This window comes from Myodes glareolus, chromosome 27 (genome assembly GCF_982192425.1).
Source record: "Myodes glareolus chromosome 27, mMyoGla1.1, whole genome shotgun sequence".
Taxonomy (NCBI): domain Eukaryota; kingdom Metazoa; phylum Chordata; class Mammalia; order Rodentia; family Cricetidae; genus Myodes; species Myodes glareolus.
Window position 1 is genome coordinate 39,172,024 of NC_142052.1, and position 22,504 is coordinate 39,194,527.

Below are 22,504 nucleotides of genomic sequence, written 5' to 3' on the forward strand. Positions count from 1 at the left end.
GATCCAGGCAGCCATACTGAATTTTCAACCACAAAAGACACCCCACAAATACACACAGCATCCATTACAAGCGGTGCTGAGAGAACCGGGCCCACCTGCAAGCCCTAACTAGATCTTACCTTCCAGTCTGTGCAAACACAAGACTTTACTGTCACAGCCAAAACTCTGACATCATCAGGGGACAAGAAGGGTAAAGGCTTCGAGTTACAGGCAGAGGCAAGGACTTTCTCAATAAGAAGCCAGGAAATAAGACCAAAAATTGATGCACGTGACTTCATGAAATCCAAAACATTCTCTACGTCAAAGGAAACAGTCGACTGAGCGAAGAGGTAACCCGTAGAATAGGAGAAAAATCATTGCCAATTATACATCTGATAGAGGATTCATCGCTAGACTTTATAAAAACCTCTACTCCCCCAAAACGGAACAAGTAAACAAAACACACAACCAATTAAATGGGCCTAATGAATTGAACGGGCAATTCCAAAAAGTGAAATACAAACGGCCAACAAACATATGAAAAGTTGTTTACGTTCCCTAAGCCGTAAGAGGAAAACCAAAATCAAAACTATATTGAGAGGCCCTACCACTCGAGTCCAATGACAGCCATTGAAAAAACAAACAATCCATGTGGATAAGGACTCAGGGGAAGGAACCCTGATAATGGTGGGGATTATGAAATCCAGACTCTGTGAAAATCAGTTATGGAGGTTTCTCAAGAGAAAGAGCTTCCACATGATCAGGCTATAGCAGCCCTGGGTATTTACCCAAAAGCCTCCTGATCAACTTATCCCACAGACCCGTGCACACAGCTAAATTACGGAACCAACCTAGGTGTCCAGCAACAGGGGTGTCCATCAGGAAAAGGTGACGTATATGCATAATGGAATTTTTTTTTCAACCGTAAAGAATAAAGGGGAAAAGGAAAGGAAGAAAGATAAGGAGGAGGAAGAGGAGGAGGAAGAAAGGGGGAGGAAGGAAAGTGGAGGAGAGGTAGTAGGTAAGAAATGGGGAGAGGAGCGGCGGCTGCTTTCTGCTTGCAGACTCGGCTCCGCTGCACCGAGTCCCGGCACAGAAACAGACGGTTAGCCCTCTTCAACCCAGGATTTAAGCTGGGTACAGACTGCGGCGCCAGGGCACCGCCCGCTACTCTTCCGGTGAGGGTTAGTAGCATTCAGTTCTCAAACCTCTGGGTTGTAGGGAAGATTTGGTGGCTCTGCCTGACTTGTAAAGTGGCGCCCGGCCCACACTCACAGGTCTCCCCTCCCCCACGCACAGGCATGCAGTGTGGTCCCAGATGCCATGGCTCCGGTTTCGTCTTTGTCGGTTCAGGACAGTGTCCTGACATCTGGCTATGGTACAGGGGCCCTCTGCAGGGATGCGGCATTTTGATTTTGTCTCGAAATTTGCTCCCCAGGGCACAGGTGCAAAGGAGCGTCCTCTGGTGCCCCTAGAGGTGACTCACTTCTCAACCTAAAGCCAGACACCCGCACTTGCTCCTGCCCCTCATTTTCTCAGTGCTCAACCTCCAACACCACTAGGCTCAGGTTAGAAGGATGCCATCTTAGGTTTAGATGAGATAATTATCATGAAAAAACCATAATTAATCCTATTAACAGATTAATCCTGCTTGAGAGGCCAACTACGTGGGCTGTACTCCTCTCCACGCAGAAGCGGTGTTAGGAACACACACGGCTGTAACTTTTCTCTCGCTGCACGCAGACACACGCCTGTTCATTTCTAGCCTATTAATGTCAGATCTTTAAGCCCAAGATTTTGCAAATGTAGCCACACGCTCACAGAGCATTTAAAATCCTACAAGCACAGCATCGTGATTTCATTTTCATTGCAACTCAAAAGGATGATAGCGGCGTGGCACCCTCCCCTGGGCGCTTTGGAAAGCAAAAGGTACCTGGGAGGCCTAAACCGTGGGAGGGATTTGCGAATGAAAGCAAGTCACAGCCTCACCAAGCTTCCTAATCCCCACTTAATCAATCCCAGCAATTAAAATAATAGAGCAATAAAGCCCACTGAGGATCGTAGGGATTTCAACACTGAATTACGCGCATATCATTGTGTCCGTGTGTCCCCCCCCCCCCCCCCCGCAGCTCCGCTCCACTTCGTTGTAACCGGTTATTATCCAACCCAGAGCAGTTCACGCTGGACGTGAGACTGCCGGCTGCCTTACTGGGAAATAAAAAGGGTTTTGTTCGTAGTGTTCATTCATTTTTTTCTTAACACAGCCTTGGGATTTTATTTCCTCGTGTTTTATTCTTTTCTCCTTATATTGAAAAGTTAAATAGTCACGCTAACGTTTTGCGCGCACATAAACTCTGTCCGCTAGGCCTCATTGTGAGCGTTTATGGGGCTAACTGATTTAGTTTTCAGGTCGCTCGGTGACATAGCAACTTTTATTGTGATCATTTACAAATGGGACTGATGCATGGGGACATTAAACAAGCTGTCCAAGCCTGTCATAGAGCAGCAGTTCAAATCCACACTCCTACGGTGCTAGTCTCTTTCCTAACATGTAAGGGGATCCTAGGGATTTTAACTGCTCCGAGAACAGTGTGTTTAGTTGATTAAAAACAGTAGCCACAGTATGTTCATTACGTTTGCAAAGTCAAGCTGAGTTCTCTCTCTCTCTCTCTCTCTCTCTCTCACACACACACACACAGAGAGAGAGAGAGAGAGAGAGAGAGAGAGAGAGAGAGAGAGAGAGAGAGAGAGACATCCATCTCCTCTAGGCCTCTTGGCTCCAGAACGCGCGGTCTACGTGCGTACTTTGGGCCTCTAGGAGGCGCTATGCCATCACCACCACTTCTGACCCATGTGTTACACTCATTCTGTACACAGTGCTGGGAGCAGAGCATGAACCCCTGGAGAATGACTGTGCCACCAGAAATGAGAATAAGGGAGAGAAAAGCTGAGCTGGGTGAAGACCCTAAGCCCCAGGAGCCCGGTCTCAGAGCAATATTGCGGTCATTGTGGTCCTTGAATAACACTTCAATTTCACCCTTTACAAGAACTGTCAGGATTTTAAAAGAACACTCGTCAAAAATAATTCCTCTCAATAATTCTGTAAAATCAGATAGCAGCAGCATCCTCAGCCTGAACAAAGGATAGAGTCCTGCTTCTAATCCTCAGCGCCAACAATTAGCACAAAGAAGGACACCTGCTTTTGGCAGTGAAACTCTGCCGATGATTGGGCAAATTGGATTCCGATGGTCCCATCGCAGTACGCAGAAGACTCCATGCTTTGGTACTCTCAGGCACCCACAAAGCAACATCTGGAGATTACTCTCGTAATTTCGGAAGCGGACAGAAGGGCAAATTCCAAACGTCCTCTTATGGCTGGGGAGGAAAGGATGGTCGGGGATCGGGAGACACGGGGCGTGGAAACGCTAATTTAGGGTACTGGCCTTCACCGACGTCTCAGGGAGGTAATGCGGGTTTCTCAGCTTGGTGGTGATGTAGAAGCGGAAGTCGGGAGCGTACTCAATCGTGGTGTCGCCAAGCCGGATGCACGTGCTCCCGCCCTGCTTGAAGGTCTGCTTCAGCAGGAGCGGCTCCAGAATCGGGTCCAGTTCTTCGCCCACATTTTCCAGCAACACTGGAGGCGGAAAAACAGTCCGTCATTCTTAAAATACTGACTGTGAACGTTCAATGCTCGATTCGCTTCAGCTCTCCAGACGGCCCTGTTCCTAGCTGCCTAAAAAGTTACTCTCGGATCTTCTAAGAGTACAGAGAAATGATGTCATAAAAACACTGCCTGCCAGTGGGAAGGACCAGCGAGAGGGTCCCCATGACCGCCCACCTCCGCCCTCCTACACGCCTGGCTGATGGGCTCCACCCGGCCTGGGACTCACTAGGCACGGTGACAGGGAAAAGGCATTTCTGTAGCTATTTCAGTGTCTACTGGCCTTTTATTATAAAATAGCTCATCTATATTATAGAACATGTGGAAAATACAGGACATTATAAAGAAATCGGGCAACAAATTCTGATCTGATTTTCTTTATCTTTCTCTCCTCCATTAAATAGCTTAGGTTGACATATTGATGCAAAACTTCATATGACATAATTAGCTGAAAAATATTTTTCTATCAATTTTTCTGCACATACTTGAGATGAAACAAATACCAATTTCTGTCCTAATTATTTTGCATGATTTAATTCTGTCCTATTAAAACCAGCAAACCTATTACCATTCTTTCACTGCTGCTTTTGATGTTCTATTTGAATACTTTTCTATTCTAAGATATAAGGCGCACCGTAAGTAAAATGAAGCATTTCAGAATATTGTCTTCTGATGCCGTTCTAGAAAGGATCCAGAGACAAAAGGTCCCTGACAGTGTTAGATGCTTTAGCTAAGTTAAAGGCTTATATGATGCTGCTTCAGCTGCTGGTACAGTCTGTCTCTAATCCAGGAGCCTTGTCAGTGTCCCTTGAAGGGACGAGGGTAATCCGGGCTGGAAAGAGAAGCCTCAGGACGGACAGACTGACAGACACTTGCACTGAACTTGCAGGCATATCCTTCCTTCCTGGTCGGGCCTGGCTGGAGGAATTTCTACAATTACCTCCCCACCAGTCCCCTCCACTCTTGGATCTTGGCCAGCAAAGATTATTTATTTTCATTGTTAAATAAAATGAATATATCATGATGAATGACTGTGCTAATTTTCCATGGTCTAGGTTAGACCTTCCCACAGTGAATGCTGTTTTCACTAAAAGCCTGTTCCTGATTCTGATCATGCTAGTTCTAGAAGCCCAATTCACAGCTGACTTTTTGGGGACACTTTAAGTCACATTGCAAGCTACTTTTCTAGAGATGTCAGGGCTGCAAGGGGCCCTTTCTGGGTGGCTGACAGACCTGGGTACACAGTGTTACAGTAGGAACAGGGGCTGGGCAGCTGCTGTCATTGTAGTTCCCCACAACTTAAGAAGCAGGGGCTGTCAGCATCACAACTTAGCGATGTAAACAAGGAGAGGCAGCTGAGAAAAGCCAGTTCCGCCCATCCTTGGCACCGCAGCTGTTTTTACTGATAGGTACAAAGTCCAATTACACTTGACACTCAGGGCAGGTATTTCAGCAGCTTCGTTGACTGTAAATAACAAGTGTTATTTACAATTAGGTTTGGCCTGGCCAGAAGCCCTTATAATAACAATGTCAACAACAGGGGACCCTTGCTCATGTCAAGGGAAACTCAAACAGTCCCTAGACAGATGGAGGGACAGCATCTCTGAGTCATGAGGAATCCTCGTTCTCTTTAGACTCTGGCAGTTTTCTTTTCCCCACCTGCAGCTTCGATATCCCTGGCCAGTGTATTTCAATACCTATCCATATTCGAGCCATCAGAAAGAAAGGGGCATCATTTAAGGGCATCCCTTGAGGATGACCATTGCCAAGTCCACATTTTCCTATGAGTCCATGGCAGGAGCATTTGGCACTGGAAAGCTGCGTGCCTCGTGGCAACCAGACAGTAGAGAGGGAGGGTCAGGAAGGGGTCAAAACAAAACAAAACAAAACAAAAAAATGCACTCTTCAAAGACACGCCACCTACTTCCCACTGCTAGCCCCCTTCTCTGAGTAGCTCATTAAGCGATAAACTCTCCCATGGATTAATTAATCATTGGTGAGTTATGTTCTCGACAGCGCCACAGCCCGGGGGGCCAAGCTTTTCACACAGATGCCTCAGGGAGGACTTCCCGGCCGGCAATGTATTTACATTGCACCTGAAAAGATAGAGTTTGAAAGACAGAGAGAAGAGGAGTCAGGAGACAGGAAAATGGTGCCACATTATCTGAAGGGCTTCCGGTCCCGTGTGCTCCTCCTTCCACTTCTCTCCACCAGCACCTCTGTCTGCCTCTGCATGCAAGCAGAGACCCGGTCTGTCTCATTCATCCCGATTTACAGTGCCCCCCCCACCCCCACCCCCCGCAATGCTTCGTCCATGGCTATGACCAAATAAATGTCTATCAGTGGGATGAATAAATAAGCAAAAAACTACACAGTCATTTGGAAACCTTGACCCAAAGAGGAATGGCAAGGAAATGCTGGCACTCGAGATAGGAAAATCAGGGAGGCCCAGAGAGGATGCAGTTTCAACAGACTGTCTATGTCGATGGAGTTCTTTCTCGGCAACGGTTAACATACTATATATACTCTATTAGCAATGTTTACATGGTTAACACACTATATATAGTTTATTGGTTGAGACAGTAAATACAGGCGCTGGTGTACCTTGACTTTCAAGAGCACTGGCTGTAAAACTTTTTAAATAGCAGAATCTTTTTTATTTTTCTCCAAAGAAGATTAAAAAAAAAAAACCTCAGTTATAAAAAGAAGAAGAAGAAGAGAGGTACGTGGCTCTCGTTGACGTGGAGGTTGGTGGGTAAAGTTGGCAAAGCCCTTTTCCTCGCCACCCAGGCTGCCTGTGAAGAACAAGGGACCCCGAGCAGGCCAGTTTCTATAGATAACTGCTCCAATGGAAAGAGCTTCAACCACTTAGGTTTTCAAACTTTTTGACTTGACAGTTAAGTATAAATAGACAGAGCTTACCACCTTTCTAGGAGAACTGAAACTTTTCACTTCTTTCTGATGTTTAATATTAGAAGGTGTGTTTAAAAAAAGTTAGCCAGAGGCAGAAAAGTTCTTCGTGGGCATGTACTTCTGGCTAAACCACTGAGCTTTCTCTAACGCTTATCTGACTTCTTAAGAAACTGAGATGGGGTTTGTGGCTGAAACTAGGAGTAACAAACACATCTAAATCCCAGTGCCCTGTATACAAGAAACATCTCTAAGCATTTGTGCAATCTGCCCACCTCCCGCCCCCACGCACCGCGACCTTAGGGTCTCTGTTCTCTCCTATTGCAGCTCATGGATGTAGCGTTGCTCAAGACACCCAAAGTAGCTTTCTCTCCCATGATTAGGATGCAGAATTTTAAATTAGGAGAGTTCACCTCTGTTACCTGTTCTGCTCTATAATTAACGGAATTAAACATCAAAATAGATGGCTGAGATCAGAGAACTGTCTAGAATGCCAAACAGATGGTAGAAACCCCATCACTTTGCCTTTTATCATACCACACATTTCAACATTCACATTAAGTCATTTTCACTGCTTAAAGAATTTAAGGTGATGATCCCTTCTAGAAATCCTCCCTGATCTTCCTGAATTCACAGAGGCGTCACCTGTGGCTTTCTTATTACCTTTCAAGACGTTACAAATAAGCCACTGATCACATGCTCAAAGCCAGCACAGCACAGCACGGCCTGAGCCTTTCAAAGCCCCAGGTGTGATGCTCAGCACACCGACATGAGCTACACCGCCAACGAAAGCCTAGGGACCGAGTGGCCGCCATCACCAGAGACTAACTCTACGATAAACAGTAAGTCAGTGATGTCTCCCTCACGCTACAGAGCTGACGTGCAGGTGGAGAAACCAAGGTAATAGCAGAGGCAGAACCAAAAAGCCTACCCACCGTGGTCACTGGTCCTTACATGAGAGATGCTTGCCTTTTGTTTTTATTACAGTAATGCATGAATGGTTCTGACATCACACAAGCAATTTATGTGAGAGCAGAGATTCTGGCCTCTTTTTGTGTAGCTCCTACGTCACATACAATACCATAGATACAAGTTACTCTATTTCACAGCAGGGTAACTATAGATAAAGTATTGTACACTTTTCTAAAAAATGAGAAAGGAATTTGAATTTTTTCCCATATGGAAATGATAAATGTTTGAGGATATAAGTATGTTTTCCATGATTTGACAGAATGTGTGTATATAAACATTACACGGTACATTATAAATGTGTACAATTTTATTTGTCAATTTAAAATATTTTAAAATGCAAGGATAGCAACTGAATGAAAGACCATGTGGGTGAGCATGTCTGTGCTCCATTCCATAGATACAAGGCCTTATAAATAGATTTAGATTCTTTTTCTTTCATGCTTATACGAAAATCCAAAAAGTATAATTAAAGTTTGAAAGCAAGCAGATTATTAACATGGAAACATGGACGTTATCGGGTGGTTAGCATGCCTATTATGACTCTTAGGGCTATACAGCTCTCACAGCAAGAGGGACCTGATGAACCAACTTCTCCTCGAGTTGTATGTGCTATAGCTTCAGAAGTACTTGTCCTTATTTGGCTAAATTTGATAAGTTACCCCGATTTGAAGCAGGACCCCAGCTAGCTCAGATCACAAGCATGCTGGGCTTCGTGTTGCTAAGTATGACGCTGCGTAAGACCTTGATTAAAAGCAATCCCATCATCTCTCTAATCTCCCCATCGTGAATGTCAGATACTAGTGAGGTGTGCAAAACCCGCTCGCTTTCCCCATCATAATTCAAGAAGGAACAGAAAGGGGAGCTACTGTTGCATTAAAATAGGACTGGAATTATTAATATTAAACGGGCTTTTTAGCTGCCAAAGATTAACAATGAAAACTGAAGATAAGCAAATGGCAGACAACAATTGAAACATCTAAATTAGAGGCGGCGTCACAAATGTACTCCGTAACAAAGGAAACCTCCTTGCCTTCCAGGGGTTAATTGTCTGGGGGGTGGTCCTCACATTCTCATTTGATTATCAGTAAATAATGAGGCCAGCAAAGTCATCATTTAATATAGCAAGCCTGACAAATGTTTGTGCGCAGACCGTGCCCGGTCCAGGCATCTCCACGCATGCGCTTGCGATTCAGCGACGTACGTACGTACCAGGCGTGCCGAACTGGATGCAGTTCTCCAGCGTCCTGACGTAGTCAGGGTCGCTGAGCTTAATGAGCTGGAGGCTGTTGGTTTTCTCCATGTTCTTGATCCACTTATTGGCCTGGCCTTGAGGGTCTATCATCAGGGGCCACCTCCTCGCGTTCCTGGAGGGGCGGAGAGAGAGAATCGGGTTCAGGCCTTAACAAGTTTCTGCACAGCGGGTTCCACAGGACCGCAAGTTTATCCTTCGTTAGTAATATCTTCCTTTCTTTCCTTGAAGCAGGCGCCCTGCCAGAAAAACTACAGAGGCCGTTTCACAAAGTTAACACAAATCCTTTCACTCCTTTGGAGATACTACAGCCTCTAAATCTGAAATCATATGCTTATGATTCATAACTCAAATAAATTAAAATCAAAGTATTTGCTGCCCTTGCAAAATATGCTACAGTGAAACGGCAGTTCTATAGTTTCTCAACCACATCACCCGAATAGATTATGTAGTCCTCTGAGGGAAGGGTACATGCCGATTCCTATTTTTTTATTTCATGTATTTTAATAGAATTATATTTAATAACAATAATTTAAAATAGCAATGGTATCTGGCAAATAATATAGAAATTAAATCATTCAAAAATTTAAATTTTCTACATGGTTATCTCTATAGAAAACACTGGTTCAGTGAACGGCATTTCAAAATCAGAGGAAAGGACTTCTGATACTGAACAAGATCAGCCCACGGTACCGTGTATCCTCAACGTAGAGAAGGGGATGGGGCAGGGGTGTGTGTGAAGCGGGTGGGGCAAGCAAGGTGGGGAGGAGTGGGGTGGAGGGAAGGGGCCGGCGGGGGGGGGGGGTGCTGGGCAGTGGCAGGTGCTGATGCTGCGTTCTGTTTGCTGCTTACTTGTTCGAACAAAAACTTAGAACTAGGACATAAATCTAAGCCCCAGACCAGTCTCTGGATAGTGTGACCCGAGGAAGCCCCACATAGCATGTCACAGCCTTTCCTGTCTGGACCGACGTGGAAAAGTATCAAAACTAGAAGACAGTTATTAACTGACTCGTCCGGTTATCAAAACCAAACTCAGTCTTGCCCAGAGGATTTCACCGGGACACAGGAGCTCACATTCAAAAGTTCTAGAAAAAGTTACTAATTATGCAAGGAACCAGAATGTGCTTGCTTCTCAAGGAAACGAAAGACCCTGAAACAAGAGGAAATAAAACCAACTTCAGAGCAGGTAATAAATTATCCTTAGGGAGGCAGGTGAGTATAATATAGCAAATAGAGAAAAGACATTTCATCATTGAGGTATAAAAGATAAAAACAAATGAAAGAGAAATTTTCGAATTGAAAAGCGATGTCTGAAATAAAAATTCTACTGTGGGTTCAATAGTTAAAGGGGGGGGGACCTCTCCGTGCATCTCCAGACAGGACAAAGCTGAACACAAAACGGGCGAAGCTGGACAGCAGACAGGACAAACAGTGCCTGGGACATTTGTCAGACAACACCGCAAGATTCAGCGGTTCTACAGCCCCGGGTCCCTGGTGGACAAGAGGGAGCGACCAGCGCAGAAAACATATTTGAAAACGCTAAAGCTGAACCCTCCCCTAGGCCATGAAACACTAAAGCTCACAAACTGGCATAAACCCAAAGGAGGAAAAAAACCAAAAACCTTTCCAGACACATCCTAACTACCCTGCTGGAACCCAAACACATAAGGACACGATTTTGAAGGATATTATGTATGTCGATTATTACGATGGCTAAGTTTTTGTTGTTGTTGCTGTTGTTGTTTAAGAAACTGCAACACAGTGGGCTACCTGTAAAGTGCCAAGAGGAAAGAACTTAATGGCCAGACCTGGTGACACAGCCCCATAATCATAACCACTCAGGAGGCAAAGTCAGGATGACAAGGTCAGGGTCTACCTGGACCACTGAGTAAGATCGGGCCTGGATAACTCAGGGAGACCCTGCCCCCCAAGTAAAAGTGATGGAATAACCACAGAAGGTCTGAGGCGGGAGTTGAGTCGGGGGCGCTTAGCGAATTCCAGGCCCCAGGTTCTGTCCTTGCCACCACACCAAACAACCCAACAGAACACGATTTCCAACCCAGCAGTCTCCATGTGGCAAAGCCGTCCTGGAGGAGTACAGGTGAAATACAGAAGTTCACGTTTGCTCCTCACCAGCAAACGCTAAAGGACTTTACCTTGACAGGAAGTGATAGAGGAAAACTCGGAATTTTGGAAATGAAGAGACAATCATGAAGTGCCAGTGTGTCCGAAATTGTGTGTAAATATTGAAACAAGCGTTATTACCATCAGCGAGGGGTTTGTGTGTGCATCGGATGCCCCATTAGATAAAGCAGACTGACAGGTTTAGTTACGCATTTATTTACTCTAAGGAACTGGCTCTCATGAATACTGCAGTTGGCCCGTTAGGATCTGCGGACCAAGAACGGGGCGGACACAACTCCCTGCGAGTCTGAAGGCCCCAGGAGCAAGGTAAAGGCCGAGCTGAGGACTACGGGCCAGAGGAGCTATTCCCGCTCAGGCAGCCAAGAAGCAAAATGGAGGGATTTCTTTCCCCTCTCTCTTTTGTTCTGTCCTGGCTCGAAGACTTGGCTGTGCCCCTGCGCCCCACTACACAGTAGTGAGGACAGCCTCCACCCTATGCAGCCCACATAGTTGTCTCCTAGGCTCCGGCTTGCTTGACTCCCTGTCTGCCGCTGTTCTTGAACCTCGTCCCGCGGGTACCGGTGTCTCCAACTGCGGTCAGGCTGCACTAATCGAGAAAATGCTTACAACTAGATCTCGTGGAGGGCGCTTCCCAGCTGAGGTTCCTTCCTCTCTGATGACTCTGGCTTGTGCCAAGTCAACACAGAGCTAGACAGCACACAGACAAGCAGAGATTGCCTTTCATCCAGTGAAATCAATACAGCAGCAGTAAAGCCGCCTGCAGCTGGATTGACCTGGAGATGCTCAGGTGCTTGCATCCCCTTAGCCCGCGTGGCCAACAGCGTTCAATTTAATTAGCCCTTTGCAGCATCACAGTGGGAGCCATTGACAGTGCAAATAAGCCAAGGGAGAAAAGGCGAAGGGTACACAGATTAGAAAGGAATGAACGTGTCACTATGTGCAGACAGCATGATTGCCTATAGACAAAACCCTAAAAAGCCAACATGAGAGACCAGATGCGTTCTTAAAGTTGCAGGATACAAAGTCAGTATGCAAATATTCTTTTCTAGAGTACAGGAATTCCTAATATGAGCAGCTAACAGCCAAACAAATATCAATACCATTTAGAAGAGCAAACAAAAATTAAATACTATGCATACATTAAAAAAATAGCAAAATACTTGAAGGTGGAGAGATTAGTACACTCATCAGTTAGAAGACTAGTCAGCCTATCAGTGTTAACAAGAATATCAATGTAGTGCCAATAAAATTTCAAGAGGATATTTTTTTAGATATTTACATTTTACTCTAGAATTTATATTGAGTTTACAACTAGACAAAATGATTCCTTAAAAAAGAACAAAAAAATGTAAGACATCACCTGACTCAAGGCTACCCAAAGTTTCCAGAATCAAGATGATCCAGTTCTGAATCAGGGCCGGCCTAGAGAATCCAGCAGCAGACCCACATGTATAGGGACAGTACATTTTCAACAAAGATACAGAGACGAAATTGATGGGGAAAAGAATAAGTAGATGTTTATTTATTCATTTGTACTGTGTTTGTGTTGGTGGAGGTCAAAGAACAACCTGTTTTCTCATTCAGCCTTGCAGGTCCTTGGGTTGTCAACCTCAACAGCTAGCCAGTACCTGCTGAGCTATCCCATTCAGCCCTCAAACATTTTTGAATTTATAAATGTTTAAAATCAGTTGTTTGCGAATGGAACCGGCATCTGCTAGCAGTTCCTGCTTCCAACGTGGACAGTTTGTTCTTTAGTGGCTGTGGAAAGAGAATTCTTCCTTAATGCTCTTAGGGGTTTTTGAAAACTGCAGATTTCTTTTCATGATAATTCACCTCCACAGCAGCAGGCCCAGAAGGACCAGGACTTGAATATTTAACTGCTGAGGGCTAGGCTGGTCTAGGGCCTTCCTTGAGGTCTTAGGTAGGAACTTCCTTAGTTCCTTGTCTAAAAGGAACTTAACTTGGCAGGGCCAGTAATGACCTGGAGCAAGGACCTTGGGGGAAAATCCCAGCTCTTCCCAACCCCAAGGGGTCACTGTGTGCCAGGTCTGTGTGCTGCACTGGATACTGGTGCTGCCTTTGGGCAACCTGTTCCATCAGCTAGCAGCTGACTTCACACCGCTGGATGATGCCTTTGCTGACATCGCCCCAATAAGATGCTGTGTTTCCTAACAAAGGTGCTTGAATGAGCAGCTTGTGCAAGCTCGCCTGATCCCAAACTTCTCTCTCCACTCCACCTTCTCATCCCCTGGCCACCTTCCCCTTTAGGACCTTGTCACTGAAGAATGACCTGCTGGTCCAGGTCAGCTAAGAGAGGTACCTTCCAGAGGGTTCTGCTGTTTTCATCTCCAAACACACACAAACGCGTAAATATGATCGAGAAAGAGTGGGCATTCTCAGTGATTATAGCTACTGAAATAAATATGCCTCTCTCCTACAGAAAAATCAAAGTCTGCCTCTCAAAACAATTAGGTTACCTATGTGCTTGGTATATTTACCAAGCAGTTAAATAATACTCACCTTTATTCAAGAAGTGTCCAGATACAATCCAATTACACTCACCCATCATTGACTTTTGAAAGTCAAGGACTTTTAAGTGTTCATAGCCCCCAAAGTTAATTATATTCTAACTTGTCCAGATTTTATAGATTCTTCGAGGTTTCCTAAAGGATCAATGTCGTACTCAGCTGAAGTAATATGTATTAAGCACTCAACATGGGATTAGGTAATCAGTAAGTGCCCAGCATTAGGGATCACCATCACCTAGCAAGCATCTTTGGGAAACAGAAGGCAGCATTGTGCAAGTAAACAAGATGTATGTCCAATGCTTTAAAATGATGCCTTCAACATCTGTCCTGAAAGCTCTCAGTGGACGATGGCCCTTCGATTTTTCTATAAATGAATAATAAATCGAAGTGTTTTATGGCAATACCTTCACTGGGAAGAAGACAGTATTGCTCATTATCTATTCCTTTGTCAGTGTGTTTGGCCATCGTTAGTGAGGAGTGGGGAGAGAGAGATTATACAGGTGTGTGTTATCTAGAAAACTGGCCGTTGAAGTTGGAAAATCTTAAAAGTAAGAAATATTAACCGACAGTTGAGTATGAAACATGAATTGAAATATGACAAGACCCAAGTGTGATGGCAGGTTAGGAACGAGACGGGATTCGGCGTCTTTTGGTAGGAAGAACAAAGGGCCATAGATTAAAAATTAAAAGTAATAAGACTTTTATAAATAAATAAAAGCATGATTGAAATAAAAGTATGGTTCTTCAGGAGGCAATCAGCTAGAAACAATGTCAGAAGAGAGGCGTGTTTTTTGAGCGGGAACAATAGCCACAAGGCATCCATGTTGGGATAACCCAGTGAGTGGGGATGAGAGCTTTACTTCAGATGGTCATTTTCACAAGTACCACACAGCAGAAAGTGGAGGAAACCTGTCCATCACACCTATCGGTTATCTCCGTTCCGAGATTTTATAGCAAGGCTCCCACCATTTATACTTGAACTCTACTCTCATTCCTGTTTATTTTTCTGTTTCTGCAGTAAACAAAGGAATCGAATCAAAGGGTCCTGCAGCGCAGAGCTGAACGCTTCCTACTGATGGCAGAGCCCAGCCGCCTCCTCCTGATGCTAAGAACCCCCGGAGCTGCTCCTCACACTCCTACACTCCAAACACTTGGCCAGGTCAGAAGACAAGGCTGTCAACCTGGAAACAAAACAGGTATCTGTTCTCACACTGGGGCAGGTTGACGCGTGTGACCTGGAGAAGAGGGTGCGCCTGGACACCTAGCGTCCCCTGGCCCCATCTCTGTGTCTTGTCACCACCAGGATTCTGTGGAGGGTGGTTACTATCTGAAAGCTCTGCTCAGCCCACAGAATGAGCCATGAGTCAGACTTTCCCCACAACAGGGACAGGGACAGATTTTGGAACAATGAGACCGATTGGCATCAAATGCCCGCCACTGTGTATCTATTAACTTTTTAGAAGAGGACTTGTGTTCTATGGGAATAAAAACTCTGCCCTTTTATTATATTAACAGAAAGATGGTTCATATTTCATACAGTTACTTAGCAAACATTTCAATACTGTGGACATTTACTAGATAAAATTGCTAAAAGGCTTGCAAATAAATATATCTACTAATTAGATATTAAAGATCGTTTGTGAGAAAAGATTTTTTTTCTTACATTATAATGATCCCGTTATCGATGGAAAACGAGTCAGAGGGTAATCCAGCGATATTCCAAGCTCGAATTGTCACAGCTTCCCCAAGAGTACCCATGAGAGAGTAGTCGTCTGAGCAGGGAATGTTTCTTCCTTTACACGATTCCGACCACTCCTTGGTTTGGTTCTTTAAAGTATTCACAGAAAAAGATAAGACTTGAGTTGGTGGACAGTTGCCAAAGGAATCATATCTGAACTCCTCAATAGCTCTTTATTTACTGAGAAAACCAACTGCCGTTGTTTGTGATATACAGAAATGATTTGTGTACCGTGATGATTTGAATAGGTGTGGCTCCCAGAGACTCATGTGTTTGAATGCTTGGCCTATGGGGATGTGTGGCCTTTTTGGGAGTAGGTTTGCCATTGATGAAGGAAGTGTGTCACTGTTGGGGTGGGCTCTAAGGTCTCATATGCTCAAATTACACCCAGTGTGGGACACAGTTCACTTCCTGCTGCCTGTGGATCAACATGTAGGACTCTCAGCTCCTTCTCCAGCACCATGTGTGCCTCCATGCTTCCCACCATGACGATAATAGACCAGACCTCTGAAGCTGTTAGCCAGCCCCAATTAAATGTTTTCCTTGACAAGAGTTGCCATGATCATGCTGTCTCTTCACAGCAATAGAAACCCTAACTAAGACAGGTATCAACCATTTCTCAAAATTATAATTAAGAAAGTACTCAAGTGTCGGGTGGTGGCGGCGCACGCCTTTAATCCCAGTCCTCGGGAGGCAGAGGCAGGCAGATCTCTGTGAGGTCGAGGCCAGCCAGTAGACAAGAATTGGCTCCAGGACAGGTTCCAGGAGTACGCTTTCAACTGACAGCGATGGGTGTGAGTGCCTGCTAATCTTTCCACTGTCCCAAGCTGAGGGAGGGGAGAGTCAAGTGGCCCGGTTCTTCTTCCCAGCCTCTTGCTGAGTATCTTGATAGCTCTGGGGGAATGCCCCAAGCTTTATAAACTTCCACGTCTAAAACCGGCAAGTAAACTAATCCATCACTATCCAGAGAGTTACGTTAAACATTAGCCAACTGAGCTGCATAGAAGCCAGCCACAGCACCCTGGGAGCTCATCCAAACAAGGCACAGACAGACTGGCCAAGCTGGAGAGCTGAAGGTCACGGTGCCTCTGTGACCTTAAAAAGGAAGTACAGAGGCCTCTGAAGTGAAAAGGCTATTCCTAGATTCTCCATGTGAGGATTTTAAAATAGCATGTTCTGAAAATTCAATAAACAAAGGAATGGTAATAGAGGCAGGAAGGATCAGTTCTGCTTAGGAGGAAGCCCTCAGTGAAGCCCTGTGGACCCAATACTCAAGCACACCAGGGAAACAATCAATAAGGCCCTCGGTGAAGGTGGTCTCGTCTCTGCCCCATAATGTTTCAATCTCTGACACGGTTTTAGAATGACTTATTAGGACCCATGAAGAGTAGGTGGGGAGACACGCATGCATCCCCTCGAAGGGGTGTGCACACTGGCACACACTCATACATCCAAGTCATACATCCACTTAGGAATAAAAATTCCATCACTAGAACCTTTAGGTTTTAAAACAATGTTTCATATAGCATGTTTTGGCTATGAAGCGATTTATATGGTATCTAAAATAGGTAATGACAAATAATTTAAATTCGCTTTTTTTTTGCGTTAACCAAAAGTTAAGGTAAAACAAAGACTGAAAAAATACCCCCCCCATCTACCCCACAACAGCAATAACAAGCAAACCAACCAGAAGCTGGTGTAGTGGAGGGGCGGGGAGCGAGGGAGAGGCACAAGGGCACCCCTCACCTGTCTGTAGTTGGACGTAAAGGCCCCCAGGTAGGCGACAACCCCCGAGGAGATGAGGATGTCCCCTGTCAGGTTGATGTACAGCTGCCCGAGCTCCAGGGCCGAGTTGCTCCAGCGAGTTTTCTCGCCGCCCAGGCCTCCAATCAGCTGCTCGGCTCGCTCCAGCTTTTTGCTGCACAGATCAACCTCAAAAAAGCAAAGGGGAGCTTTTTATCAACACGGGCAAATAAAACAAGCTGAAAATTCTGCAGCGTTCCAAACTCAGGAGATAGTTTCTCCCAATTACAGACTAGCCCGAAGTTCCAAAAAAGCACTTTTAAAAAGAAAAGCGTAACGCATCTCGCTGCGATACGGAAAGTTCATGATGCCTCGTGTTTTAAGACAAGGAAATAACTTCAACAAAGTTCTGGGAATTCCTACAGAGTATTCAGTATATAATAGTACAGGCTAACTCTAAGGAAATGAACTTCAACACGGGAGACTGAGATTAATAGAGAGCAGTCTCCTGCAAATACAGATACCTTAAAGTGATCTAACAAAAATGGGGGAGGCCTCAGAATGAAGCAGGCTAGCATTTGTACAGCGTGCACAAGGGCCAGGGGTCCAGCATGAGTACTGTGCTTTAAATATTTTATAAATGTTTCTCCTCGGCTCACAGAGTTGGTTTAAGGCCACTTTGAGAGGTTGAAAGTTTTAGCAATTTATACTTATTTACAAAGCACAATCGTTCAAGGTGTCGAATGGCGCCGTCCTCGCAGACACTGGTAGTTAAGCCTTGGAGGGAGCACCAGTCAATAGCTAAGCGCCTGCTCTCTCCAGACAACAATCAGCCCAAGTTTATGTTACACAATTAAACAATGCAATAGAAAGGGGAAGCGGCAGGTGTTTCTCAAGGCGGTGGATCTGGGGAGCAGCCCTCAATCCTGCATCTGATTAACGTTCCAACAGGGCGCTCGGACTGAATCACTGCAGTTTAATTTTCAAGTTTCATTCTTCTTTTCCAAATGAAATCAACACATTTATTTTACTTGTTCAAGATATTTTAATAGAGCCGGGTGGGGGTGGCACACACCTTTAATCCCAGCATTTGAAAGGCAGAGGCAGGCGGATCTCCGTGAGTTTGAGGCCAGCCTGATCTACAAGAGCTTGTTCTAGGACAGGCGCCAAAGCTACAGAGAAACCCTGTCTCGAGTAGAATTGCATCACTTCCCTCTAGCTCCTCTCAGACCGATAGCCTCCTTTTCTTAATTATTATTACGTGTGTGTGTGTGTGTGTGTGTGCGCATGCGTGTGTGTGTACACATAACTTGATGAGTCCACTTTTTCTTACTGGTGTGTACATGGTTTCAAGGCTGATCCCTCTGAATTTGACAACCGATCAGGGGGCTCATCCCTGGGCGAGGCTAATTCTCCCCTTCTCTGCTTGCAGGTCTCTGTCTAGGAGAGGGGCCTCATAACCCCCCCCCACCCCCGTTAGCATGTCTACTGGTCTTGCCATTGGCCCAGCCTTGTTTATGCAACCGTTCCTAGGAGACACTGACTCAGGGGTTACAGTGTAGAAGTAGCCACTGATGTAGGAGTTACAGTGTAAAGTAGCCACTGTGGCTGGGCCCCCATTGGTTTCTCTCTGCATTGCGTCCAATCGCGGTTTCTGTGAGAGTCTCCACTGCTGTAAAGAGGAGCTTCTTGATAAGGGGAGCAGTGACACTTGCACGGGAGGCCTCAGAGCTAGGAAACAGATGAGGGAACACAGGGCACTTGTCTCTCAGGGCCACGTGCAGGGCCGTGTTCATTGCTGCCCTATTGACAATAGTCGGGGAATGGAAGCAATCTAAATGTCCTTCAACAGGAAAGTTAATAATGAAAATGTGGTGTATATACACAACGGAGACTACTCGGATGTAAAGAAAAATGAGATCATGAAATTTGCAGGTAAATGGATGGACCTAGAAAAGATTACATTGAATGAAGTAGTCCAGACCCAGAAAGGCAAATATCATTATTCATAAAAGAAGATAAGTAAAGTTGATTTTGGGATTCAGACTGTGAAATTTTATAATGGAGAACTCGATGATCAGTTAGAGAGACATTTATGTGACTTCAGAGTAAGAACTTGTCTTATGCATTTTCCGATACTGATAACCATTATTTAAAATCAAAAGATACAAAATATCGGTTCACCTACAGATAGACATGAAAAAGCCAAGGTTTGTAATGGGGCATAATTTTGATGCTCCCCAAATTAAGCCTTTCTTACTCCTCTTTCCTGCTTTAACCTGTAGTCTCTCAGTTTCCCAATGAAGCCGATCACAGAATATAACCACGCTGCCATCAGAAAACCCTAAAGAAAACATTCCGGCGACTTCCTTTTCCCCATGACTTCTTCCTCCCCGAACAGACATTTACTATAAACTTAGGCATGTGTTCATTTTAAATCTTTCCAACATTTTTAAATTATACAAACCTGAAAATCTCAAAGGCACCGCCGAGCCGAACAATGTTTCCAGTGAGCAGCTATACACTCTCCCTTACATTACCTTACTTAAAGAAAATGTAATCATGCCCAGTAACAGGTTATGTCTGAAAGACCGACACCACGTCCTGTCTGTGTTCAGATACAGATTACAGGGCAGATTTTAGAGAAGAAGGAAGGGGCCCACGCCTATAATCCCAGCACTCGCAAGGCACAGGCAAGCAGATCTCTGAGTTCAAGGCCAGCTTGGTCTATAGAGTGAGTTCCAGGGCAGACGGGGCTACACAGAGAAACCCCGTGTGTCACTGTGAAAAGTATGCAGACAAGCCAGACATCCGGCTTCGGGTCACAGGACTGGCGAGTCCTGGGCCGCCACATGACGGCCAGCACACACCTGGTTTTCCAGGTCAGCCTTCTTCTGCTTGTTGAGCTCAAGCGTGTCCTGAAGCTTGGCCAGCTCGTCCTGGACCTCGCGCAGGGCGGCCTGCTTCTTCCTGAGACCGTCCATAGCGATTTTCAGCTTCCCTTCAGCCGCAGCCAGTTTTATCTTTTTGGGAGCTACAATTTTTGCCACTCTACGAAACAATAAAGTTGGGAAATTAGATTCCTCTGAACAGTACAGGGAACTTTCTAATGCTCTTTACAAAGACTCAGAACCATTCTTTACACAGAACGCACACCGATTTCTACATTCCAGATTTTCTCTCGGAATCAAATCGGATACAAAGTGTAAGAAATGATCATTACGACTTGAGGTGTAAGAAGGCAGATTAGGGGCTGCCTCTGAGTGACTCGTGACTGGGAAAGGTCCAGGCAACAAAGAGGGAAGGGGAGGGGAGGGGAGGAGAGGAGAGGAGAGAGCACTGGGAATCCAGAAAGAGAAGATAGGAAGAAGTTGGTCCAGTATGTGCCACACGGGAGACAAAGGCAGGAGGGTTACTAGAAATTGGAGGCCAGCCTGCTGACAGGCAGTTCGAGGCCAGTAAGGGCTCTTAGTGGGCCCTGAATTGAAACAAACAAAAACAGTAAACACGTACCAAAATCCAACAGAGCAGTTACAAATCGTGGAGAAGCAGATAATGCAGAGAAAAGAAAGGGAGCCCCAACCACGAGGGCCTGGCAGCGCTCAGCACAACAAACTGGCCTTTCTGGCCACCTCAGATCTACAGTTTCCCAGGGCTTAAGTTCAGAGTGGGGAGTTGGGGTGGTAGGGACTCCTTCCACATGGCAGGCCAGCCCTGGGCAAGCAATCAACACATTGCTCTTCGTGTCTCGGTGCGCAATACCTACACATCACCCTGCAAGAGGGCGCCTATGGTTTGAGACCGAGTCACTCCAGCTTATTAAAGACAAGAAATAGGAAAAAGAAATCACAAGCCACAGAGCCTGGCAATACCCTGCTACAGCGGGTGCCACAGAGAACTGTGCTGGATACAGATCTACAGGAAGCTTCAGCAGCAGGGGGCTTAAGCTGAGAGGACAGTGGTTGATCTGAGACATATGTTGTACATATATATATGTGTGTGTGTGTTTTACACATACATATATGTGTATATATATGATACATACATACATATATATATTTACATTCACAGAATGCCTGCAGCAGAAGATGACCTCTGGCCTCCACATGCACACACATGTACACCCATGCAAACACATACATATGTTCCAGACACACACACACACACAAAACACACATTGAGAAGACTTCAAGGTATGTACAAACTTCCTAATTCCCGCTTCCATGTGTATACATATAGCATGTGTGCATACATGTGCACATATAGTATGTGTGCATAGGTATGTGCCCAGGCATTTATGTGTGTGCGGGTGCAGGCACACATGTATGGACTTGCATGTGGAGACCAGAGGAAAACCTCTAGTGTCATTCCTCAGGAACAGTCTCTTGGGCTGTCCAGGAACTTGAAAAGTAGGCTAAGATGGCTGGCCGGCAAGATCCAGAGGTCAAAGATCCACCTGCCACTGCCTGCGCAGTGCTGAGACTCCAAGAAAGTTCCACCGCACTTGGTTTCTCTTCCAGGGGTAAGACAAGCATGCTACAGGCTGAGTGGTCTCTCCAGCCCTACTATCTGTGCCCCTGAAGCTGGGACTAGATCCGTGCCCTTGGACAAGCTAGGCAAGTGCTCTCCCATTCAGCCACCCCATCTTTTTCCTTGCTTTAAATAAAACTTACATGTATAAGATATAAAACAATTTGCTTTAGTTACCATGCCATAATTTTGCGATTTTTAAATGAATTAATAGATGTTTATAAATTCTTCAATTAAATTTTCTAACGTGGTAAGTCAACAGAAGTTTGGGAAAACTTTCGGGATATTTTTTAGTCAAGAGTAGCCTTAAGTCTCAAAACTTTAAAAATCATTAGACTATACATTCTTTCTAATCGCTGTGATCTGGGTTCTAGCAAGAATGAAAAGAGCGACTCAGACATATGTGTCTTGATAACCTTTTCTTTCCCACAGGTGTCTGATTTCCTACTGTCCCTGTGACCAGACAGGCCAACCCGACACAGCCGCGAGGTCTTGGTCCAGCACTCACTTGTCGTACGAGTCCATCGCTATGACCCACTTGCACAGGCCCTCGGCAGCTGTTGAAGCGTTCCGAATCTTCTCCGGGACAAAGTCTGGGTTGGGAATGTAACTTTTCCTTATGATATTCATATACGCCGGAGGGATATTGTCCTTGTCGTATTCATGCAGCGACTGCAGGAACCTTATGTCACCAAGAAGTCTCTTGGCGGGGCCCCAGAAATCCTCAATTTTCTTCCCCGAGCCGGTTGGGTCGGGGATCTTATCGGCTTTGATGCCTTTCAATATGCAGATGGCCTCCATGACAAGCTTGACACCAGCAGGGGGGCTCTTCATGGACTTCACCACGGTGATATCCTGGAAAAGCAACGCTCCAATTATCCATGAAGTAAATGTCCGCTCGTGTGTTCATTGTAGTCACAAATTCATACTTTCAAACTAAGCCTTAAGGTACACAGAAACCTGTTTTCGGTGTTGGGTAGAAATGGCGACAATGGGAGAACCGTGGCAAGGATTTGGACACAGGTTCATTGGGAGGAATTATAGCGGAG

The 22,504-nt window shown here is 45.3% G+C and overlaps 1 protein-coding gene and 1 long non-coding RNA gene across 3 annotated transcripts in view; one reads left to right on the forward strand and one right to left on the reverse strand.

The window, feature by feature from the left end:
* The window catches only part of Dnah7 (dynein axonemal heavy chain 7), a 209,756-nt gene that overhangs the window by 60,680 nt on the left and 126,572 nt on the right, over window positions 1-22,504 (reverse strand). The window contains exons 44-49 of one of the 2 annotated variants that reach the window (XM_087902283.1): window positions 21,964-22,310; window positions 19,796-19,976; window positions 16,929-17,114; window positions 15,108-15,271; window positions 8,732-8,886; window positions 3,423-3,613 (exon numbers count right to left, since the gene is read on the reverse strand). In XM_087902283.1, the coding sequence (XP_087758409.1) occupies window positions 3,423-3,613; window positions 8,732-8,886; window positions 15,108-15,271; window positions 16,929-17,114; window positions 19,796-19,976; window positions 21,964-22,310 (1,224 nt within the window). The remainder of the gene's footprint in view (window positions 1-3,422; window positions 3,614-8,731; window positions 8,887-15,107; window positions 15,272-16,928; window positions 17,115-19,795; window positions 19,977-21,963; window positions 22,311-22,504) is intronic. The other variant, XM_087902284.1, reaches the window with a different exon arrangement.
* Window positions 8,741-22,004, forward strand: LOC148117696 (uncharacterized). Its single transcript, XR_015736812.1, has 4 exons — window positions 8,741-8,971; window positions 9,387-9,460; window positions 14,463-14,640; window positions 21,888-22,004. It is a non-coding gene; the product is annotated as an uncharacterized LOC148117696 (long non-coding RNA).